Source organism: Elgaria multicarinata, chromosome 22, assembly GCF_023053635.1.
Source record: "Elgaria multicarinata webbii isolate HBS135686 ecotype San Diego chromosome 22, rElgMul1.1.pri, whole genome shotgun sequence".
Classification (NCBI taxonomy): Eukaryota; Metazoa; Chordata; class Lepidosauria; order Squamata; family Anguidae; genus Elgaria; species Elgaria multicarinata.
In genome coordinates, this window is record NC_086192.1 from 8,967,818 (window position 1) to 8,990,842 (window position 23,025).

General features: G+C 46.9%; 1 protein-coding gene across 5 annotated transcripts in view; it reads left to right on the forward strand.

Annotated features, from left to right (window-relative positions):
- The first annotated feature begins 2,311 nt into the window (after positions 1-2,311).
- BCAS3 (BCAS3 microtubule associated cell migration factor) overlaps positions 2,312-23,025 on the forward strand; it is a 538,487-nt gene continuing 517,773 nt past the window's right edge. For 3 of the 5 annotated variants that reach the window (XM_063146608.1, XM_063146612.1, XM_063146611.1), the window contains exons 1-6: positions 2,312-2,388; positions 3,432-3,543; positions 7,250-7,337; positions 10,071-10,125; positions 11,457-11,532; positions 13,630-13,736. In XM_063146608.1, the coding sequence (XP_063002678.1) occupies positions 7,267-7,337; positions 10,071-10,125; positions 11,457-11,532; positions 13,630-13,736 (309 nt within the window). In that variant the 5' untranslated portion in view covers positions 2,312-2,388; positions 3,432-3,543; positions 7,250-7,266. Of the gene's footprint in view, positions 2,389-2,626; positions 2,633-3,431; positions 3,544-7,249; positions 7,338-10,070; positions 10,126-11,456; positions 11,533-13,629; positions 13,737-23,025 lie in introns of those variants that run through there. The other 2 variants (XM_063146609.1, XM_063146610.1) reach the window with 2 other exon arrangements.

The following is a 23,025-nucleotide window of genomic DNA, read 5'->3' on the forward strand; positions in this document are numbered from 1 at the left end:
GGCAATTAGGATGTGCCGCCATATGCCTGGGCACAGAGGAAAGTCTTAACCTGGCGCCGGAAAGATAGCAGCGTTGGCGCCAGGCGAGCCTCATCAGGGAGATCGTTCCACAGTCTGGGGGCCACCACCGAAAAGGCCCTGTCCCTCGTTGCCACACTCCGAGCCTCTCTCGGAGTAGGCACCCGGAGGAGGACCTTAGATGTTGAACGTAGTGACCGGGTATATTCATGTCGGGAGAGGCGTTCCGTCAGGTATTGTTGGATCATTCCGTCAGATCATGATCCGTCAGATGATTTGAAGCTGTGATCCCCCCCAACTCCACCCCCTTTTCACTGTTTTATTTTATTTTATTAATTTTTAAAACATCCCCCGGCTTCTCCAGCTGAAAAGACATTGTCTAGGAGGTGATTGGAAAGACCTTTCTCTTACAGAATGGTTGCTGGTTGGAACAAGCAATCCTGGTTGGATTATTCTGATGTGGATTTATTAAATGTATACATTGCTTCCCACCGCCAAAAGCTGTTTCAAAGTGACTTACGCACACAAAACAGAAATTCATGATTAATATAACAACAAAACAACCCTCATTCAAAAATCAAAACAACGCCGTCACAATATGAAGCATAATGGGTATTTATTTATTTATTTATTTATTACATTTCTATACCTCCCAAGAGCCGGAGCTCTTGTATTTGTACAAGAATACAAATACAAATAAATATCACCAAAACATAATCTGAAAACAGTACAATATGGAAAGTGTTCATCCACAAATATGTAGTATCTTCCCCTGCTCACAGCTTAGAATAACCGTAAAAGCAGCCCACCAGAGTTGGGCCATAACTGAAGCCCAAATGCATGGGGAAATAATTATTTCTTTGCTTGGCGCTGCAAAGATGACCCACGTCAACACAGAGTGATCCATAAATATGGGGATATGTCAGAAAAGACCCATTGCCGAATTGAACCTCCCCCCCTGCCCCAATTTCTCTTGGGGGGGGCACTGAGAAAGGCCTCTGAAGTTGACCTCAGGGACCCAGTAGGTCCTTGTAGGGAGAATTGGGCCATGAGGTATAGTTCCAAACAATGTAGGAGTTTATAGGTTAAAAACAGCATTTTGAATTTGGAATAGAAACCAGTTGGCAACCTGTGTAGGCAAGCCAGGTGTGTGTCTATGGGAGAGGGAGAGAGGCTTTGACTGTTGGATCTCTGCCTGTTTACATTTCAAGAGTCACTGGAATGAGTTTCACCGGCTTCCCTTTTAATGCAGTGCTTTGAAATGTGTTATCCAGTACCCAGAGTGGGGAAAAGAAGGCAAGCTGCATAAGACTGAAAGTGTGTGTGTCTGTGTGATAGACAGCCCCTGCATCTTCAATGTCTGTGGCAGACAGAAATTCAACAGTTGCAGCCACTTATCTACCTATTGAATTTCTGCCTGTCACTTAGATTTAAAAGCCACAGAATGTAACTTTCACAGGCTTTTACTTCTTATGCAGTGCTTTGAAAGCATATTAGCAAATCACAGGAATTTTTTTAAAATAAATGTGTGTGCTTTGTTGGGGAGAAGGAATGTTGTTCTTGAAGCTTTAAAAGGCTGTGTGACAGGCAGAAATTCAACTGACATACTGGGCTATACCTGTTGAATTCCTGCCTGTTGACTAAATTACCATGAGACTGAAGTCGCTCTATACTTTGGCATCTCTATGGTGCAAAGACCCGTTATAATTTCCGTTGGAATTTAGAATATTGCTGGGGGGGGGGGAACCATAGAGTTTCGATAAGGTTTCACAAGTCTAGAAAAATTAGGCTAGAAATTGACTAGAGTGCGCTGACACTCTAGCCCACTTCTATCTATGATTCTTGCCGGCGTCTTGCTTTTTACGTCATTCCGCAGTCTGCGTGCTAGCGTCACGCCCTGCCCTCCTCGCCAGGAAAGAAGTAAACAACCGTCCATGTCGTCGGTGGGTGCGGCTTAAGCGTGCCCGAAGCCCATTGGCTCCGCCTGGACGGGCTGTGACCTGCATTTGCCTGTCCTCAAACACTGCCCCCTCCATCTTTTGAAGCCCGGATGTAAACAAAGCCTCCCCCGCCCTCTCCCGCTCCAAGGTGGGCGTACCCAAACTCTGCGTGCCGAGCCTTCTCAACCTAACTTGGGCCTGAGCCGCTTGGAAAAGAAGGAAGCGCTCTGGAGAGCGTTGGTGGCGCAACCGTCCCCAGTGCCTCCCTGACGTCCTCCTGCGTGTTTCCCCGCCAGCCATTGGAGGAGTCGGCTAAACAGATCCCACCTCCTCCGCCTACCCATTGGCTGTCGGTGCCGTGGCCGGTGAGAGGGTCCCAAACATTGTCAGTGAGGAGGAAAAGCGATACGCATCAACAGCTGCAGGGCAGGTAAGGCGCGCGCGCTCGCTGTTGGGGGGGGGGGGATAGAACGTTGAGCCCGAGCGGTGGGCGGGGCTACTGAGGGGGGGGCAGAAGCTGACAGGAATACTGAGGGGGTGGGTGGGTGGTCCACTGTATATTAGGGGAGCTGTGTTATGGCAGGGGGGATTATGGGAGTTGTAGTCCAACACGAGCTGTATTGTGGCAGGGGGATTATGGGAGTTGTAGTCCAACACGGGTGGAGGGGAACCAGGTTGTGGTATATGGGATAATGGGGAAGTGGGAGAAAGAATGGGGTGGGGTGTGTGGGAGGGTTGTGCCTATGAGGTGTGTGAGGGAGGGGGGACGGTGCAGAGATGTGGGGATATCTGGGGCAGCTGCATTTATATGGGGTGTGGGGGAGAGAAAAGGGGAAGGAAAGAGAGAGAAAGGAAGAAATGTTGGGGGGGGTTGGCAGTTGTGTGTGGTGGTGGGGAAGGGGAGATGGGAGTGAGGGGGGTAGGAGGAGGCACCTGAGGGGGGGGAACTGAAGATGACAGGAAGTGCCAGGGGTGTGGTAGTTATGAGGAGGGGCAACTGATTGGGCTGGTAGTATTGAGGAGGGGTGGAGGAGGAGAAAGTGGGAGTGGAGGGGCCATTTTGTGTGTAGGGGGGTTTATTGGGAGGTGGGGGTGGGGTGGGGAAGTGCAGAAGTGAGGCGGGGTTGGGACATCTGAAGGAAGCTGCATATATTGGGGCTTGCAGGGCAGGGGAGACAAAATGTCCTGGGGCAGAGAAGAGGGAAAAAGAGAGAGAGAGAAAAGTAGAAAGAAGTGGGTTTAGCAGCTATGGGCTATATGGGGAAGGGGAGATTGGAAGAAAGTCTTGTGTGTGTGTGAGAGAGAGAGAGAGGGGGTAGCTGGTAGCTGTAGTTGAGGGAGGAGCTGAAGTGGTTGGTGACTTAATTTATTTCTTTATTGAAGTCTTTTTTTTAAAGCTGGAAAAGGTCCCCGGGGCAGTTTACATATTTATTTATTTATTTATTTATTGAAGCCTTTTTTATTTTTTTAAAGCTGGAAAAGGCTCCCAGGGACAGCTTACAAAGACCCACAATACAACAAGTCCCTCTTGGTCCGCAGGAAAGCTTACAGTCTGGAAAACACGGCATAAAAGGAAAAGGAGTTGGTAAGGAGAAGGCGATACAGAAAACCAAATCCCAGGCGCTCTTTTTTTTAGTTTCCAAGTTCTTATAGGTATTCTTTCTGGCATGGGAAGGTGCAACAAACTCCCTGCAACTTAAAATTCAGCTACCGCATCTTTAGTTATGGTGGGTAATAAATCCACAGGTCCTGGGGATGGACCAGTCCCCCTCTCTAATGGTTGGTGGTGTGTCTATCTATGTATATATAACGTACAGTAGTCTTTCCCAACCTGATGCCCTTAAAATGTGCCGGATTACAGCCCCCATCGTCCTAGTCGGAATCCAGCACATCTGGAGGGCACCAGGCTGGGGAAAGCTGCATTATGCTATATATCCACACGGACAGATGTGTGAATGTGATAATGTTGGATGGAGGGAACGGAGAATATAGCTGATGTGGCTGTAGTCATGAGCAAGTGAGTTGAAGGTTTGGACAGAAGGGTGTTGTGCATGTAGATGTGTGATGTACACAAGTGGATAGATAGTGGGTGTGTATCCATACTCCTATTGTTTTTATTTTCAGAATATATGTGCCCGCACACGTATAATGTTCGTCTGAATTCATGCAAGTGTTCTTGTGCACCCACCCACCACACATGCACGCGCATTTGTTATTATATTTTTATTTTCTGCCTCTATACCCTGTCTTTTCAACAAATCCTTGGGACAGCATCAAAATAAAATACTTGGGGCGCCATCAAAATAAAAGCGATACAGAATAATGACAGCAAGGCTAACAGTGAAAGCCCGTGACAGTCTAAAACAAAGAAACCCCACCGAAAAAGCAGTTTGAACAGGATACGATACATGTATTGTGTATGTGTATGAGACTTGGAGGCGCATAAATTATGTGTCATCTTTAAATGGTCATCTTGCATTGCTGCTACCTTTTGGTAGAAACCGTTTCAGTTTTAGATTGCTATGTGGTTTCACTGATTCTTTTGTTCTGGGTTGAGAGGTTTCTGAGAGAATTGAAGGAGTTGACAGGTTGAGGGATGTGTTGAATAGGAAATCCTGGGGGCAGCTGGAATGTATTTGTTTGTTTGTTAAGTTTGTATCCTTCCTTGCATCCAAGGAGCCCAGGGCAGTATGCATAATCTCCACCTCCACAACAACCGTGTGAGGTAGGCTAGGCTGGGAGTCAGTGACTGGCCCAAAGTCACACAGGAAGCGTCATGGCTGAATAGGGACTGTAACCCAGACCATTGAAGTTCTAGTCCAAAACTCTAACCACTACACCACATTGGCTCTCAGTGTGCTCTCGTGGCAGCAGGGAGGTGGGAAAACACTGACTTCTAACTTGTGTTGTTGTTTATTCATTCAGTCGCTTCTGACTCTTTGTGACTTCATGGACCAGCCCACGCCAGAGCTTTCTGTCGGCTGTCGCCACCCCTAGCTCCCGCAAGGTCAAGTCTGTCACCTCCAGAATATCATCCCTCCATCTTGCCCTTGGTCCGGCCCCTCTTCCTTTTGCGTTCCACTTTCCCTAGCATCAGCCTCTTCTCCAGGGTATCCTGTCTTCTCATTATGTGGCCAAAGTACTTCCGTTTTGCCTTTAATACCATTCCCTCAAGTGAGCAGTCTGGCTTTATTTCCTGGAGTATGGACTGGTTTGATCTTCTTGCAGTCCAAGGCACTCTCAGAATTTTCCTCCAAAAGCATCTATCTTCCTTCGCTCAGCCTTCCTTATGGTCCAGCTCTCGCAGCCATAGGTTACTACGGGGAATACCATTGCTTTAACTATGCGGGCCTTTGTTGTCAGTGTGGTGTCTGGAAGGGTGTTAATTACAATGGCGGGAAGTGGTAGTGGGTGACATAGGAAAGGTTTTTCTACAGCTGCTCGCTACTCTATCTCTTCCCATAATTTGTGTGTTCAGCTTGTGGAGAAGATGGCAGGAGAAGTAGGCTGGAGTAGAATATACCGACTGCTTTGTGTTCCAGCAGGAGGTGGCATCTATCTTTGGCCTGTATGTGTTGTGCTCTTGTCTGTGGTCAGAGGTAACGCAGCTCTGCCGGCCACAAGGTTTTTTTGGGTCAGCAGAATGTTCTGTGGGCCCCCTACTGGCCAGTGTGTTGCATGTATCTGAGCAAACCTGGATTGTTTTGACCCCACCTCTTTAATTTAATGTCATATTTGAAACGTGACATTAAATTAACATAAAATCGGAGCCCAGGCTGACCTTGAAGAAAAGCCCTGGTTGCCCTCACTGAACAGGCATCCCAGCTTCAAGGCAGAGGAGGAGGGTGAAACGGACGAGAACTAGTCAGTTTCGCTGGTATCCCTTGGATGCTGTGATGGTGATGTTTAAAAAACACTAGCTGCTGTTTTGTGTATGTGTGTGTGTTTATTTATAATTGTATGTTCATGTTTTTGAAATATTATAAGCTGCCTTGTGAGGGCAGCGTGCTGAAGGCTGGTTTAAAATCTCAATAATAATAATAACAAAAACAGATATTATTCTGGCTCTGTATTATATTGATCTCTAGATTTTTTATTTATTTATTTATTTATTTATTTTTATTTATCATACTTATACCCCGCTCCTCAGCCAAAAAAGGCTCTCAGAGTGGCTTACACTTCGCAAAAAAGACAGTCCCTGCCCTCAGGCTTACAGTCTAATAAAGACATGACACACAAGGAACAGGAGTTCAGGAGGGAGGGAGGTGGGGAGGAGAGAGAGAGAGTCCAAGAGGAGCAGGCCATGATGTTTCTTCTGCCTGCTCCTGTCCCCTTGCTCTTTCTTCTTCCCCACAGGGCCAAGATAGCAGTTTGCCCTGTGGGGGTGGGGGAAGAGTCCAACAGGAGCAGGCCCCGATGTTTCCTCGGCCTGCTCCTGTCCCCTCGGTCCTTCTTCTTCCCCACAGGGCCAAGATGGCAGTTTGCCCTGTGGGGGTGGGGGAAGAGTCCAACAAGAGCAGGCCCCGATGTTTCCTCGGCCTGCTCCTGTCCCCTCGGTCCTTCTTCTAGATGCTCTTGAGAGTAGGGAGACAAAAAAGATGGCTATCAACTGGTGAATCAGGACTCACAGGGGGATTGCACAAGTGGCATTCGGAACATTTGCTTTTTAAAGAGGGAAAGGGAGGGAGAAAGCAAGGAGTGGGAGAAAAAGCTTCCTCATCTACTGAGCCACAGCCCCTCCACAGCTCTCTCTCTCATCTTGTGTTTCAACATGCAAGCATATATTTTGTGGTTTTGCTGACCAGCGTGTTCAGAGGAAGGCAACCAGGATGATCAGGGGTCTGGAAACAAAGCCCTATGAAGAGAGACTGAAACAACTGGGCATGTTTAGCGTGGAGAAGAGGAGATTGAGGGGAGACATGATAGCACTCTTCAAATACTTGGAAAGGTTGTCACACAGAGGAGGGCCAGGATCTCTTCTCGATCCTCCCAGAGTGCAGGACACGGAATAACGGGCTCAAGTTAAAGGAAGCCAGATTCCAGCTGGACATCAGGAAAAACTTCCTGACTGTTAGAGCAGTACGACAATGGAACCAGTTACCTAGGGAGGTTGTGGGCTCTGCCAGAATAGAGGCCTTCAAGAGGCAGCTGGACAACCCTCTGTCAGGGATGCTTTAGGGCGGATTCCTGCACTGAGCAGGCGGTTGGACTCAGTGGCCTTATAGGTCTGAGTGAGGAGCAGCGAAACACCCTGTACACAGAACTTTAAAAGCATTGTCTTTTGCCCACAGCAATCTACAGACCGGCCATGGCTGCTGAATCTCCCCGCCGCCCGAGTCGCTGTACTGGAGGAGTGGTGGTTCGCCCGCAGGCTGTCACGTAAGTGGCTTGGCGCTCTGATCCGTAGGCGGAATCCTCCGTAGTTGACCTGGAACTCCAAACGGAAGACGAAACATTTAAGAGTGTGTTTGCACGGCAGATGTTGACGTTTGTAGAATGCAATTCTATGGTGTCCACCCTTCATGAAGCCGCCTCCTCTCCTGACCATCAGGCACTATTGAGGGAGATGGGAGAGAAAGGAAGCAGGGCCATTCCACTATCCCTACTGAAAGGCTCAGTCCAGACAACACGCTAGTCAATGTGAAAACTCCGCTCAACGGTTGAGTTCCTAGGGGACACTCCCCACACAACATGTTCTAACTCCACCGTCATGTGACTGTGGGCTACTGTGGAGTTGAGTAAAAGTCAACCCGACATTTGATTGACAGCTCCTCTGCCCTCTCTCCTCCCCCGGTCCTCCCAATGGTATCCCATCAACCACTGCTGCAAAAAACCAATCCTGGCGGCTCTTAGAGCGGCACTCGCTCCTTTTGCTGCTCTTGCCAGAGAACTCTGTAGCCAGTGGGAATAGTCAGTGCAACACAACGGAAAACTCCATGGAGCCTGCCAAACAACATGCCACACAACGGGAACTCTCCATTGCACAGCGTGGATATTCTGCATGGAATGTTCCCCCCCCCTAAAAAACTCCACCCTTGCATGGAGCTTTCCTGCCAGACAACACATTTCTCAACAGTGATGTAAAAACTCCACTGTGGAGTTCTAAAACCACTGTTGAGAAACGTGTTGTTTGAACTGAGCCAAAGACTTAATTTCCCCCTCTTCCTTCCCTGTTCCTTTTTCCTTGTGTGCCATGTCATTTTAGATTGAAAGCTTGCAGGCAGGGACTGTATTATTATTATTATTATTATTATTATTATTATTATTATTATTATTATTATTATTATTATTTAGAATATTGATATACCGCTCCCCATTGAAAAATTTCGGAGCGGTGTACAAGGTAAAATGAAAATAAAAACAGAATAAAACAGTTGAAACAAAATTTAAAAAGAAGCAAAAATCAGAAATCCAAGGCTGCATGTTAAAGAAAGGCTTCTTGGAATAAAGATGTTTTCAGGAGGCGCCGAAAGGAGTACAAGGTTGGCGCCTGCCTGACCTCCAGAGGCAGGGAATTCCACAGGAGGGGGGCCACCACGCTGAAGGCTCTTCCCCTGGTGGATTCCAATCGGAGGATGGATCTAAGTGGAACCACCAGGAGCAGGCCCTCGGATGACCTCAGTGACCGGGCAGGTTGGTAAGGGAGAAGGCGCTCTCTCAGGTATCCTGGTCCCAAGTTGTTTAGGGCTTTGACAGTGCAGTTCCCTCAGCAGAGGAGTTACATGCTGGAAAGGGGCAGCTCCAGACAACAGCTGAGCTGCAGCATTCCCCGTCTGGGAGCCTTTTGCCTAATGAGCAGGATAAAAATACTATAAACAAATCATCTTGCCCCTAATTTACTGGTAACTTAAAAGCCACTTCAAAAATTATAAATATCATACATGGGGCAGAGGAACATATTTATTATTTACTTAAAGCAACGGTCGGCAGAAAGTAGATCTCCAGATGTTTTGGACTTCTCCATCTATTTTTTTACAGCCTATTTATCCTCTCCCACAGAATTCAGCAGACACCACTGAGATCTTCATTTGCTTAGCTCTGCCCCTTCACCTCTAACCCCTGGCCCAGGGTTCCGCTTTCAAGGGTTATGTCAGGTTTGGTAACCGGGAGTGGATTTTTGGGTGGAAGGACTGTGAGCTCCATTAAGGTCTCATACTTGAAACAAATTCCTTGGCTCAGAACTTGTTCATTCTGAGTCTACGTCTTTTGCAACCTGGTTGGTGGATCTTGGGGTCACAGGAAAAAAGCAAAATAGATCCTGCAAGCTTGAGGTCTGCCTACCCCTGCTCTAGAACATCAGTGATATTTGTATTAGAAACTAAAGTCCAGTATCAAAACTTGGACCTTCCTGTTTCTTTAAATTTGAGGCTGACTTCTTTAGCCAATTGGAAACTGTATTGGCTGTTAATGGAAATCTCTACTGAAGTTACAAATATTCCGCCCCTGTGAGAGAGCCTACTTTTAAAAGCCTGAAATTAAAAGAACTAATTTTTGGAGTACCTATTTTTCATGTACATGTATACAACAGTCCTTTCTCAATATTCTGTCCTGCTCTTAAACGTTCCAGGATTACATCATCTAGGAAAACTCCTGAAAGTAGAATCCTGGATGAAGATATGGAGATGAAGGGGCAGAGCTATGCAAATATATTTCTCATTGGCACCTGCTGCGTTCTGTGGGACAGAATAAATGGATTATTCCAGAGGATGAAGCCAAATTTTAAAATCTTTTATATTTTTATTGTTGTATGGACTACTTTAGGGACTCCACTCAAAGAGTGGGATACAAAGCTAATGAATTATTATTTAAGTGTGTAATGATCTTATCTGGGGATATAATGCTGTGTGTACCCTCAGAGGGAAGCCCTAAGTACTTGCAGTCTCCTAACGTATCTACACACAGGAATTCAGCATTGAGCTTGATTGCATCATGTGCATCATGCTGTTAATCAGAGGTGGCTGCTGTCTGCTTCAGCATGAGTGTCTTTGGTTCTTTGCTGTGTGAAGATTTCACGTATGCGACTCCTTAAAGTTGAGGATCTTGGCCTTTCATGATGCCCTTGAATTTGCCCCTCAGCTATTTATGGACACACTTTTTTTTCCCTTATTCCAGGGAACAGTCATATATGGAAAGCGTGGTTACATTTCTGCAAGACGTTGTACCGCAGGTAAGCACAAATATTTCACAACACTGGGCTGGTGTGTGGTTTTTAAAATGGACACCCTGCCTCTCTCCTTTTAACAAGGGTGCAAAGTGGAATTTTTATGCTTTTTAATAGTTTTAAATTTTGTTTTTAATATTTTTAAACCGCCCAGAGGCATTGTTAGCCTTCCCCTCCAGGAATTTATCGAAACTGGTGGCCATCAGCACATCTTATGGTAGTGAATGCCATAGTTTAACTAAATGTAATACGTAATAATAATAATATGTAAAATCAGTTGCAATTTAAAACTTACAAGAAAATCGTCATGAAGCCTGACACGATCAAAAGACAACGGAGTCTGCTGCTTTTTCAATGGTGTTGTGGTTGGTTTTTTTAAAAAACGCCTTCTGATAGCCAGCTCATCTTGGAGAGCTGATCGGATTGTAGCCAAAATAGGACTGCGGAGCAACAAGAGAAAGTGTCTGCCTGCTCGGGAGAACCCCAAGGTTGCAGAAGTATGACAGATCTTTAAACGCAGACACACACAGGCTGCAACAAAGGGGCAATTCTCCCCACCAAAAAAAACGCCAAAATAAAATTAAAAAAACAACGGCCTAATGAGGACTGAGTATGCTGACTAGCCATGGAATGTAGACCGATTGCTGAAAAAGAAAAAAAAACAGGGAAGCCAGGAGGAGAGTGGGGGGCCCTTTTCGGTGGGAATGGATGACTGAAACCCAGAACAGGAACACTCCTTTCGGGAGGAAGGATACTCGGTGCCATTTTGTAGTCGGCCCCATGTGTTGCTTTAATAGATGTCACGGTCTTGTGGGCTGTTGCTAACAGTGACGTAGTGGACACAAGGCTCACAGGGGTGCTCTTTCGTCAGCAAGGGTGCTGATGTCATCTGCCCCCCTCCCCCCTTAGACTTCCCCGATCCCCCTCTGAGCAGAGCTGCAATCCTCACAGCAGCTGGGAGGGAGATGAATTTTCCCAGCAAGGATATATTGTTCCCTGTTGTAATGTCAAGTACTTTCCGGTGTCTTGGGCCCTCGAATGCGGAATTAACACCCATTAAATTTATACAAGACCTGCTGCTGGAGGAAATGAAAACCGCTGGAATTGGTTTGTTGATGTGGTTCAACACCGTTGCCTGGATATTTGGAATCTACTGGTGTTGGGGTGGTGGTTGTAGGAATATCATGAGAAGTGGCTGCACCTCAGGATTTACCACTACATCATTGGCTGTTAATGTTTGCAAAATTGATAATTAACAGCATTTGATTGCATTATCACCTTTGGCAGGCAGTAATAATATTTTGTACCCCCTCCGCTTCCCCCCCTCTTTCTTATAGGCCTACAGCGGCACAACTCCTACAGAAGAAAAAGAGAAAATCGTATGGGTTAGATTTGAAAATGCTGACTTGAATGGTACGTGTCTCCCCACCCCACCATCTTGTTCTCTCTATTCCATCTTGTTCTCTCAGTCGTTCAGGCTGCCGTTTGTGTCCTTCAAAGCTTTAAATGCTTTATTTATTTATTTATTTATTTATTACGTTTTTATACCGCCCAATAGCCGAAGCTCTCTGGGCGGTTCGCAATAATTAAAACCATCATAAAACAACATAAAATGCTTTGTCACCTTTGTATCTTCAGAAACCCCCATCTTCCACAAGTACCCCTGCATCTATTCCATTCAACATCTAAAGCCTTGCTTTGGGCGTGGTTTCCAAATGAGGTTCGGTAGGCATCTACTAGGAGCAGGGCCTTCTTGGTCATGGCATTAATTCTGTGGAATTTCTCCCCAGAGAGGTTTGCTAGGCCCCCCCTTGGCATTTGGTTAAGACCTGACTCTTCTGGAAAGGTTTCAGCTGATACTGCCTAGGTTGTTGATGTTAAATAGAGCCAGTGTGGTGTAGTGGATAAAGTGTTTGTCTAGCAGTTGGGAGATCCGGGTTCTAGTCCCCACTCAGCCATGGAATAAGCCATGATTTTTTTCCCCTGCTGTGTCACCACACATTAACTGTATAGCTGTGAAGTGCCCAGAGAGCTTCGGCTTTTGAGCGCAATGAAAATATAATAAATGAATCAATTTCACACCTATGTTTGCAGCCAAAATGGCTGGAAATGTTCCCCCCCCTCCCACCTATGGAAGTTGAGTTTCTCTGTGATTTCTTTTTCCTCCCTGCAGAATGTCAAATTCTGCATACTTTTGCAGAATCCTGGATAACAGCAGCCCTGTATATATTGTCTTAGGGAAGGTTACACTGGGCAGCCGTTTTCCTCCTCTTCACCAGGGCTGTACTCATAGAATCATAGAATAGCAGAGTTGGAAAGGGCCTACAAGGCCATCTAGTCCAACCCCCTGCTCAATGCAGGAATCCACGCTAAAGCATCCCTGACAGATGGTTGTCCAACTGCCTCTTGAATGCCTCTAGTGTGGGAGAGCCCACAACCTCCCTAGGTAACTGATTCCACCGTCGCACTGCTCTAACAGTCAGGAAGTTTTTCCTGATGTCCATCTGGAATCTGGCGTCCTTTAACTTGAGCCCATTATTCCGTGTCCTGCACTCTGGGAGGATCGAGAATTGATCCTGGCCCTCCTCTGTGTGACAACCTTTTAAGTATTTGAAGACTGCTATCACAACACTCTTCCGCCTCCAGCCTCTGCTACCACTTTCCACGCTTGATCACGGCTCCCACCTCACTCGATTCCCTCCATAGGATCCAAGCAAACCTCCTCACAACTTTCTCTCCTCCTCAACTGCCCACAATTTTAGCTGCTTCTCTCCTGAACTTTCTAGCTTCCTTAGCAGATGTTGCCTGGATATAGCTATGCTCTTCTCATCCTTCTCTCCCATCTTCATTTACGTTTAACTATTTATTTCCCACTTTTCTAGATAGCCTCCACAAAGCAGCTTACAATATAACCAAACTAATCTACAGTTTAAATACTATTAAACCTATGTCATGAAATACCTGAAGCCTAAGATAGCAGCCTTGCGAAATGTCCCACTGGGGACCAGCAAAGGTAAAACGCAGACCATCTGCCCCGTGTGTATGTACGTATATGTGGTGTACTGTGGAGAATGTTGACATTCACTGGTAATTCTGAAGAGGCCCACAGGGAAATATTTGAAAACTCTTGAAGTTTACAGTAAATATTAAAGCCAACTGAATGCTTTCGGTAAATGTTTCTTTGACTTCCATCGCTTACGGTTAGAAGACAATTACTGACATGCCACGACTATCAGTGTTGAAAGACTAAACCTCACGATGCGAACGTTTCTTGCTGGCCTCTCTCCAGTCTTAAGAATTCCCAGTAAATGTCAACAGTCACCAGGTTCCCGATATTTACCACAATATACACATCTGCTCAGAAGTTTTCAATAGGAGGCGGGTGAAAGAGAGAGAACATGGCTAGAGCTTTTCTAAATGCATGCATGTTTTCTTTTGATGACAGTGACCATGTTGATATCCAGCAGTTGTTTGCGGCTTCTGACTGTGATTTCCGGCTTAACCTTTCAGATACATCAAGGAATGTGGAATTGCATGAGATGCACAGTACCGGCAGTGAGCCGCCTTTGCTGCTAATGATTGGCTACAGTGACGGGATACAGATATGGAGTATACCTGTGAGTACCTCTCTTGCATGAGGCTGTGCGCATTCTCCAAGATACCCTGCTGTTGGTATTCTGTATTATTTATTTGTTTACAGCATTATCATTTTTTTACTCCATACGTCAGGGCAGCTTACAAAGATGAATTCTAAGACATTCCCTGCCCTAAACCTTGAAGTTCTTTGTAATTTAATATTGTGCATTACCTCTTGTTATGCAAGCCTTCCAGGGAACATGTGTTCATGGCTGGCTGTGTAAATCTAGTTGTAGCATCACCACCCATCAACGGTTGAGAAGACCAGAGAGCGGATGAGGTGGCCCATGTGTGTTGAAGTGAGAAAAATATAGAACATGGGAAAGTATCATAGCACTAGGTTCAGGGTGCCTCTATTATGCATGGAATTCACTGCTAGGAAACCTGGGAAGTGCCACCTCCCTTAAAGAGGAACATCATCATCATCATCATTATTATTATTATTATTATTATTATTATTATTATTATTTCTTTCTAGACAGACGTGACGGGCCTTGCCAAGTCATGCTGTCTTTTACAGATTCAGGAATTTCCTGACAATTGAGCATATTTTAATTATGACTGCTTTCTGGATGGTGGTGTGGATGTATTTGCAAGCTGAATATGAGCCAACAGTGTGATATGGCTGCAAGAAAGGCAAATGCTATTTTGGGCTGCATTAATAGAAGTGTAGCTTCCAAATCGCGGGAGGTGCTGGTTCCTCTCTATTCGGCCCTGGTTAGGCCTCATCTAGAGTATTGCGTCCAGTTCTGGGCTCCACAATTCAAGAAGGAGGCAGACAAGCTGGAGTGTGTTCAGGGGAGGGCAACCAGGATGATCAGGGGTCTGGAAACAAAGCCCTGTGAAGAGAGACTGAAAGAACTGGGCCTGTTTAGCCTGGAGAAGAGAAGATTGAGGGGAGACATGACAGCACTCTTCAAATCCTTAAAAGGTTGTCACACAGAGGAGGGCCAGGATCTCTTCTCGATCCTCCCAGAGTGCAGGACACGGAATAATGGACTCAAGTTAAAGGAAGCCAGATTCCAGATGGACATCAGGAAAAACTTCCTGACTGTTAGAGCAGTACGACAATGGAACCAGTTACCTAGGGAGGTTGTGGGCTCTCCCACACTAGAGGCCTTCAAGAGGCAGCTGGACAAGCATCTGTCGGGGATGCTTTAGGGTGGATTCCTGCATTGAGCAGGGGGTTGGACTCGATGGCCTTGTAGACCCCTTCCAACTCTGCTATTCTATGATTCTATTTTGGTAGGCCCAGTTTCTGAAGGTTTTCTGTATAGTTTTTTGATGTGATGCTGGTGACTGATGTGACTAATGGAATAATTGTGACCTTTTCCTGTTGCCGTTGTTGTTATTATTGTGCACTTCTATACCGCCCAACAGCTGAAACTCTCTGGGCGGTTTAAAGCAATTCATAATTCATAATATAATAAAATACAGCATAAAAAGGCAGCATAGGATATAGCACAACAAATTAAATGTACAAAATTTAAAACAGTTTAGATGGCTAAAAACAAGTTTCAATAAAATTCTAGACCTGTTTAGACGGCTGGCATAAATGTCCCTCTCAGGTTTTCTCTCAGGTGTATCCAGTTAAAACAGCCCGGGCGGCATGCTAAGAGTTGTAGTCCAATATATTTGGAGGGCATCAGGTAGGAGAAAGCTGAGCTAAAAGGATTACGCTGGAGGTTCACTGCCAGTCAGAGCCTACGTAATTCTGGGCTAGCCTGACCTAGAATAAGGCAACTTCCTTTATGACAAGAACTTCATATTCTGAACAAGCCGGCCTGAAGAACTCCTCAAATAATTATAAATGTACCGATAAATGATTGTTTTGATCATATAAAACAAGAGGGTCTCTCGTTCTCTCTCTTTTTAAACTGCTGCCGCGAACTGTTGTTTCTGGGACTGAGCAGTAGGTGTCAGTAAGACACCGAGCTAAAAATGGGAGATCGACAGTTCTCAGGGGCGGCAGCAGAGAAGTTCTAAAGATGGGTTGGAAGAAAGGAGGAGGTAGACAGGAATGACGTTCGCAATCCTGGGTCCTGAGTTGGCATCCGAGTATAAGCAGCTAGTTTTGATCCTTTCTGCCTCCGCAGAAGTCTTCTTCCGTGACCCGTCCACGTGTGGCAGAGGGCTGTGGGGTGCACACACTCTCTTTCCACACAGGATCCCAGGCAGAGAGTTGGGCTGCATAGACTGAGAACATTCCCCCAAACTGCCCTGTAGCTACACGTTGCGAGGGGAGCTCTAGGAAGCGGCCCTACACTGAGCCGGACCATTGGTCCATCTGGCCCAGTATTGCCAGCACTGACTGGCAGCAGATCCCTGGCGTTTCAAGCGGAATTCTTTCCTAGTGGGAGAAGTCGGCAGTCTAACCTTGGTTCCTTCTGTGAGCAGAGCTGCTGCTCTACCACTGAGCTACGGCCTGTTCCTCTCTTTGGTACGCTGTCTTTTTCTTTGTTGATTGTGACTAATGTTCTTCTGGAGGAACTCCTGACAAGTTCCAAGACATCCCAGGCCTTCCCAGAAGACAGCTTGGCCCCCCTAGAAGTTTTGGCCTACATCTCCCAGCATCCTTCACTATTGACAGTGCTGGGTGGGGCCCATGGGAGCTGTAGGCCAGTACATCTGAAAAGCCCCAAGTGGCTCACTTCCTAGTATAAAAGCTACCGCTGTCGAGCAGCGAGTTCCAAAGGTCCTGCCTTAGCAACCCCTTTTCCATACCAGTGTGTGGAAACCCCTTTTCCTCCCTCTGCCCAACCCCATGTGCCACAGACTGCTTGGACCTGCAGGAAGGCTGAGTTACTTGCACAGGGGGCCCAACCTCACTGGCCCTGCCGTCGCCCCATGTGAATGGGGAGTGCTCCACACACCTCTACTGCTATGCTTTCTAAAATAATAATAATAATAATACAGATTTGACACTTAGGTCTTTGGGGAAAAAGCATGCATTTGGGTGTTTATTATCAACACCAAAAGAAAACCGACATCGTAATTGAAAACGGGAGTGAGACAGGGCTGAGCTTGAGCTTTGAGGTGGAACTTGGGAGAATTTCTGGAGCCTTGCTGATTCTCCCATCCCTGTCCACAGGCACCCAGGAGGCTGCCTTATATAGAGTCAGACCGTCGGTCCATGGAGCCCAGTATTGTTGACACTGACTGGCAGCAGGTCTCCAGTGTTTCAGGCAGTTTTTCCAGCCTTCCGTGGGGATGCCAGGCCACGAGTCAAATCTGGGACCTTCTGCCCTTGCAAAGCAGGGGATCTCTTCCACTGAGCCTCCTAACGGGTTTAGGGGCTCCCCAGGACACCCTTTGAAAGCCACCAAGCTAGAAAAGATCCCTCTCGGTTGCTTGCACACACCTCTGAACTGTATATGTCTGGCCGTCATCTTATTATCTATCTGTAACTGTGTGCTGCTTCCTTTTTAGATGTCTATATTTAGAACTTCTGCCCATTTCTCCCCCTCACTTTTTTTTTTAAAAAAAAGCCCCCAAACCTTCAGCCCATTAATACCATGTGCAAAGCCCAGCGCTAAAGCTAACTTTTATCTGTACCGTTGTGCTTTCATTCTCTGTTCAGCCGGACACCTATTCGGCACTTAATAAACTAATGTGCTCCAGGCAACCCGGTTTGTGTCTGAGTGATTATGAAGTGTTTATGACAGTTCCTAAGCTGACACCCTCCATAATGGTGTTACACGGGGCTTGGAAACACTTCCCGGCCCTTCTTTTCTGATGGTATGTCTCTCTCCAGTCTGAGTGGTTTTGCATTAAATCCCCTCAGAGTAAGATCTTTTGACTACCGAAGTGTTGCTGGCAAATGGAATATCCCATTTAGATTTGCTTCAAAGGGCTCTGGTAACGGTTGGGCACAGCACAGCACAGGAGACTTTTTTTTGGGGGGGGGGAAGTGTGCCGTGTTAATCCACGATGCGCAAAGGAGAGGAAGCTGTTTATTTCAGCTCTTTTCCTTTTTCCTTCCCTCCCCCTTCCTGGGGAAAGTGTGGGTGGGAAAGTTAAAAGGTTTTAATCAAAGGAATAAAATGTATGTGTTTGTAAAATGAATCAAAACAAGTGGTGCATGGTAAGATCTCTGGGAGCTTACCGTAATTAGAATTGGGAGCTTTCCCCCGTCCTCATCTCCTACTTGGAAGACTATGTCAAGACAAGGAAAAGAGTCTTAAGTCCCGATCAAGATGGCCATCTCTTACGAGTTTGAAATGTGTGCTTGTTGAAAATATCACTAAGAGATCTCGGAACTGGACAGCCATACGAAAAACTCATTCATGTTGATTCTTTTTCTTTAATTTTAATTAGTCGGGAAGAATCTTGCTGCCTTTCAGAGAGGCCATTTTAAAATTGAGCTGGGGTGACGCTCCCTCAAAGGGCTGAGTTGCCTGAACTTCTTTCAGCCCGAGGGCCGAATTAATTTTTTGGAGAAGCTCTCTGGAGCTTGAGGTTGAAGGCAAAGGAGGCTGGGCCAGAGGCAAACGCACAGAGGCCAAAGGTATTAAAAACACTCGCGTATTTTAGTGTAGCGCTCTGCCTGCCAATGATTGAGCCTTAGGAGTAGAATTTCAGCTTTTTAGAATGAGGGAAAACTACAAAAAAGGTGGAAACCAGCAGTCAGTTGGGTTAACAGGCTGAGGCCAGGAGAAGGGGGCGGGGCCATTTGGGGAAATTTGGGCAGGCCGGATTCGGCCCCCAGTAGAGCCGGCGCTTTCTTGACCTAAGCTCTACCTCAAATGCTGTTGGATCAGACCCAACCAACTAGTTCTGACTGTTGCAATCAGAACATGAAGGCGATGGCTTTCCATTGTTTTGACCCTATTCAGGGGTGCTAGGGGTATGGTGGAGAATGTGTGGCCCTCCAGATGATGTTGGACTGCAGCTCCCATCGGCCACATCCAGCATGACCAATGGTCAGGCATGATGGGAGATGTAGTACAGCAATAACTGGAGGGCCTCATATGTTCTCCACTTTTGCTCTAGGGCCTGGGCACAGCCAGTTGTTCTGAGATTAGGACCTAGGGCTCAGGCGGGGTTCTAATAGCCTGCAGCACCTGGTGCTCTGCCTTCATGCTTAGTTATGTACTTTTAGCCAGTGTTGGTTACCAGCTGTCAGTAGACCGGTTTTGGGCTGATGTGCCTAATGTAGCTGCCAGGTGGAGGCTCCTAGCTTTACTTGTCATGGAGGGGATTCCTCTTTGGAGAACGTCCCGGAGCCCGGCATTGCAGAAGATCTGTCTGTGTCCGGAGACCTTGAGGCAGGTCAGGGGGATCCTGCACTGTCGGGGGAGATGGCTGTCGACCCTCTCCCTCAATATGTGGTGAGTTGTCTCTCAGACTTTGAGACAGATGCCAAGTGGTCTTCTAGCCCTAGGGAGCCCGAGGGCCAAAATCATCAGGCTTGGCTGGCTTCCAGGTGCAGAAGTTCCTGCTTAAGGAATGAGGTCTACTTGCAAGCTGGGCTCTACTCACCAACAGACCATTCCTCAGGTGGCCCTGGTGGCCTGCTGCTGTGCTCTGGGTGGGGCTTTGGAGGCTTCGGCCTTCAGTTCTAGGCACAGAGCGCTGGAATGTTGTCTGTGTACCAGCTCCTAGATGCCTACCTAGCCTTTTCCTGATAACCTATCTCTTGTCTGAGACTCCCTGACAAATCCTTTGGAAGCGCGCTTGACTGGAACTCTGTCCTCGCGCTGCTGTAAGTGTGGCGGGAAAGCAGAAGAGGCTTACAAATGAAAGACGCCTGGACTCCCCCCCCTCCCTTCCCCCCCCCCATAAATGGCGCAGGGCAATTGCACAGCCAAAACGTTCCCCTCAAAAAGCATCTAAGGCTAAGCTGTGGGCCATCACATGCTGTATCCCTGAATTCCATCAGTTACCTATGCGCAGTGTGAGGTGCATACGTTTCCTGTGCCTGTTCCGAACGGGCTGCCCATCCACGAGAGAGAGAGAGAGGGAGCGAGAATGACTGAGCAGGCCAATAATAGCAATGGGATGCGTGTGTACATTAACAATCAGCTTCAGCAATGCCGGCGGTGTGTGCGCTCAGCCTCCGTGCCTGTAGGAATGGCGCTGAGGGTGTTGCATCACTCAGAAGGGGGAAGAGGGTGACCTCTGCGTTGATTCCCAAACCCAGAACACATGCCGCTTCTTTGTTGTTATCTGTTGCAGACCAAAGTGGAAAGCCGAACAGATTTAGCAAAAATGCAGGCATGGGAACATATCCATAAACCGATGTTGCAAGCCTTAAAAACTGCTCTCTGTTTGTGTTTGTCCTTCAAAAGCCTCGCAAGACGGCAAATCTCTCAGCTGCAAATGACCAGATGTGGGTTTCTTCGCCATGTTAACATTTCATGTGGTGCGCAAACGCGATTTTGAGATGACCAGAGAAGCGAACGTGATCACATCCTTTGCCTCTCATTTTCTAGTTTAAATATGCATTTATGTATATATTATATATATCCGCCAAGTCTGTGCATGGAAACATGTATATAGAGTTATATATTTAAGTCTTTAACATACTGGAACGGTGCAGCAGTAACATCAGGGCATTCTTGGTTCCTTCACCGGCTTTTAGTTGTGTTTAAAAGTAATCACATTCCCACTTTGAAGCTCGTCAATATAACGTTGGTACCTACCATTCGTAGAGAACATGCAGGTGTTTAAAGTGCTTCACCTACATGATCTCAACATTAATGACCCCGTAAGGTAGGTTAGTTATAACATTCCTGTGGAGGGAGTGGTTTGTCACTGCTGCTACCCCCCCAAAATTGTAAAAACAACTCCAGAGCAAGCATTTTGACCCCTTTTTGACTCTTTTGACACTTGTATCCCTTAAAGGTTGTGGGGATTCATTCCCAGGAAGGTCTGCTGGGAGGAAGCGTGCCATCCCACAAGCCCAGGGTTAACGTCTGCACCAAGTCATTGACGCTGAGCACTTCACGTGCCTAGCCAAAGGCTTCATTCTTTTCATCACGCCTAAAGAAAGTTTAAGAAAACAAATGCCCAGCCATTGTCTTGCATCAGCAAATCAAAGAATATTAAATTTGGAGCTGGCTTAGAGTTTCATCAGCTGCTCAAAGAAAGAGAAACAATCGCCGTTTGTCAACTCGGATTATTGGAGTTGCCAAATTTCAAGACTTCACAGAGACTCTGACAATTTTCGGTGGCGCCTCTAAAACCCTGCCTGCCAAAATAATGAGGGATCTTTGCTCTGATCTGGAAAATTAAAACATCTCCCCTGCCTTCCCCTCCGCCCAGCCGTGACCATCTCCAGTTGGTGAGATCGTATTTGGCTTTGCTGCGGCGGTGAGCAACCTGCGGCCCTCAGGAGAGTTTCAAAAGGCCGCTCTGCAAGGGATCGGGTCGGATCTCTCGCAAGAGCGACTTGTCCTTCGCCAAGCAGGCAGCTGGCTGGGGAGAAGACAGAGAAAGAAGTGGGTACGAGAGAGGGAGAGAGAAAAGAGGGGTCCTTGTGCATCTCTTGACCATTACAGGCATGCAGTTCCCCAACAGGGAGACAGACGTTTCCTCACTTCCACCTTGCTATAATGCAGCTTCCCCATCCTGGTGCGCCCACTCCCCAGATGCGTTGGGCTACACTATTACTATGCTGGCTGGGGGGTTATGGGGAATGTAGTCCAGCACATCTGGAGGACATAGCTTTGGGTGGGGCTGCTATGAAGCAATTCCAATCGCCTTAGTCCTGCAAGTAGGGAATGTGTCATCTTTCTAAAAATGCCGGGCCTGCCATACGTACGTGTGTGTGTGTGTGTGTGTGTGTATGTGTGTGATATCCCTCCATTTTTAAAAAAGCTGACTTAATGAGGATAGAGATGGCCCCAACACATTTTGGTGCCTGGTGTGGAAAATCCCACTGGCTCCCCTCCCCACCCAGTTGTGGTAAGAATATTAAACAGCAGACAATTTTCTACTCTCGATGATGCCCCCGGTTTTGATTCCATTTCTCCTCTTCTGGTTTGGTACAACTTTTCTATTATCTTCATCCTAGAAGAAGAAGAAAATCCTTTCCCCCCCCCCCCCATCTGAAAGTTATTTTCCATGGTTGGAAAATATTTGTTCGCACAGTAAGGGAAATAGTGTTCCTTTTGTTTCTGTTTATTATAGATTCGAACTGGTATGCTCCCAAACAACAAAGCTTGTCATCGAGAATTAAGGCGATGATTCAGATTTATCCTTGAAGTCTTCTTCTTTTTTCTCCTCCCCCCCCCCCCCCCACTTTTTCCTTCTTAAAAATACTGGCCTTAAACGTGAAAGAGACAGAAGGAGTAACTTCAATTCCTCAGTCTTTTAATCTTCTTGCAGATGGGGTGTGGGGAGGGGGGGGCGCGTGCAATGCCGCACTTAGGTTTGACGTGTGGGCTCCCCGCGCTTGAGATGCTGGGCTCTTGCGCTTTCCAAGCTGACGGACCTGTGAACTTCGCTCCTCGTCTAACCGAACTTGCCAAGTCCCCTGTCTGCAGCCGCGGCTGTCGATTCGTCCTTTGGTGGAATGGAAACACCTGAGGCTGCTTTTAAGCCTCATATTCCATTCTTGAAACCTGTCTCGAAATGCCCTTGGCTGGTTGAAAGGCGAAATGGAGGGGATGGGGGAGAATTTCCATAGGGGACTTGCCGCATCGCTGGAATCTATCCAGAATGGTAGCCGTGGACAGGTTTTTCCACAGGTGCTTTCTGAACAATTTAAAGCTCTCTCTTCCCCTCCTGCTCCCACCGGGCTCAGTTCTCCTTATAACACTTATATTTCAGCTCCGCTGAAGAACCGGCAGGGTTTGGTCTTAGGCTGTGTGGTCGCCATTTTGTTTCCCTTCTTCCTGTTTGGACACAGGAACCTGCCTTAGCTCTGTGATAGAGCTGCCCTCTTCGCCTGCGGGAGGTCCTAGGATCAATCCTGCTATTTGATCCTTTCAACTGAAGATGCCAAGGATTTAACCGGACATCCTATAAACCCAGAGCACATGCTTGGCTGCTAAGCAATGCGCCCACAGGTTGGGTATTCAAAAGAGGGACGGGTTGATGGTGAACACTGGCTGTGGTCCTCAAAACAGCCCTTTGTGGGGATTGTTCCAGATTGTTCTGGTTGGAAGATCAGTCCAGTGAGTGGATTGATCAATCATGTTGTTGAGGTTCTCTTTCTCAAGTAAAGGATTGCCGTTTCCTTTCTTAAGAAATGTTATCTAACAATGAAACTAGCTCTCAGTTTGGAGTCAGTTGTAGGTGTCTTAATGCCGGGGCTGTTTTTAT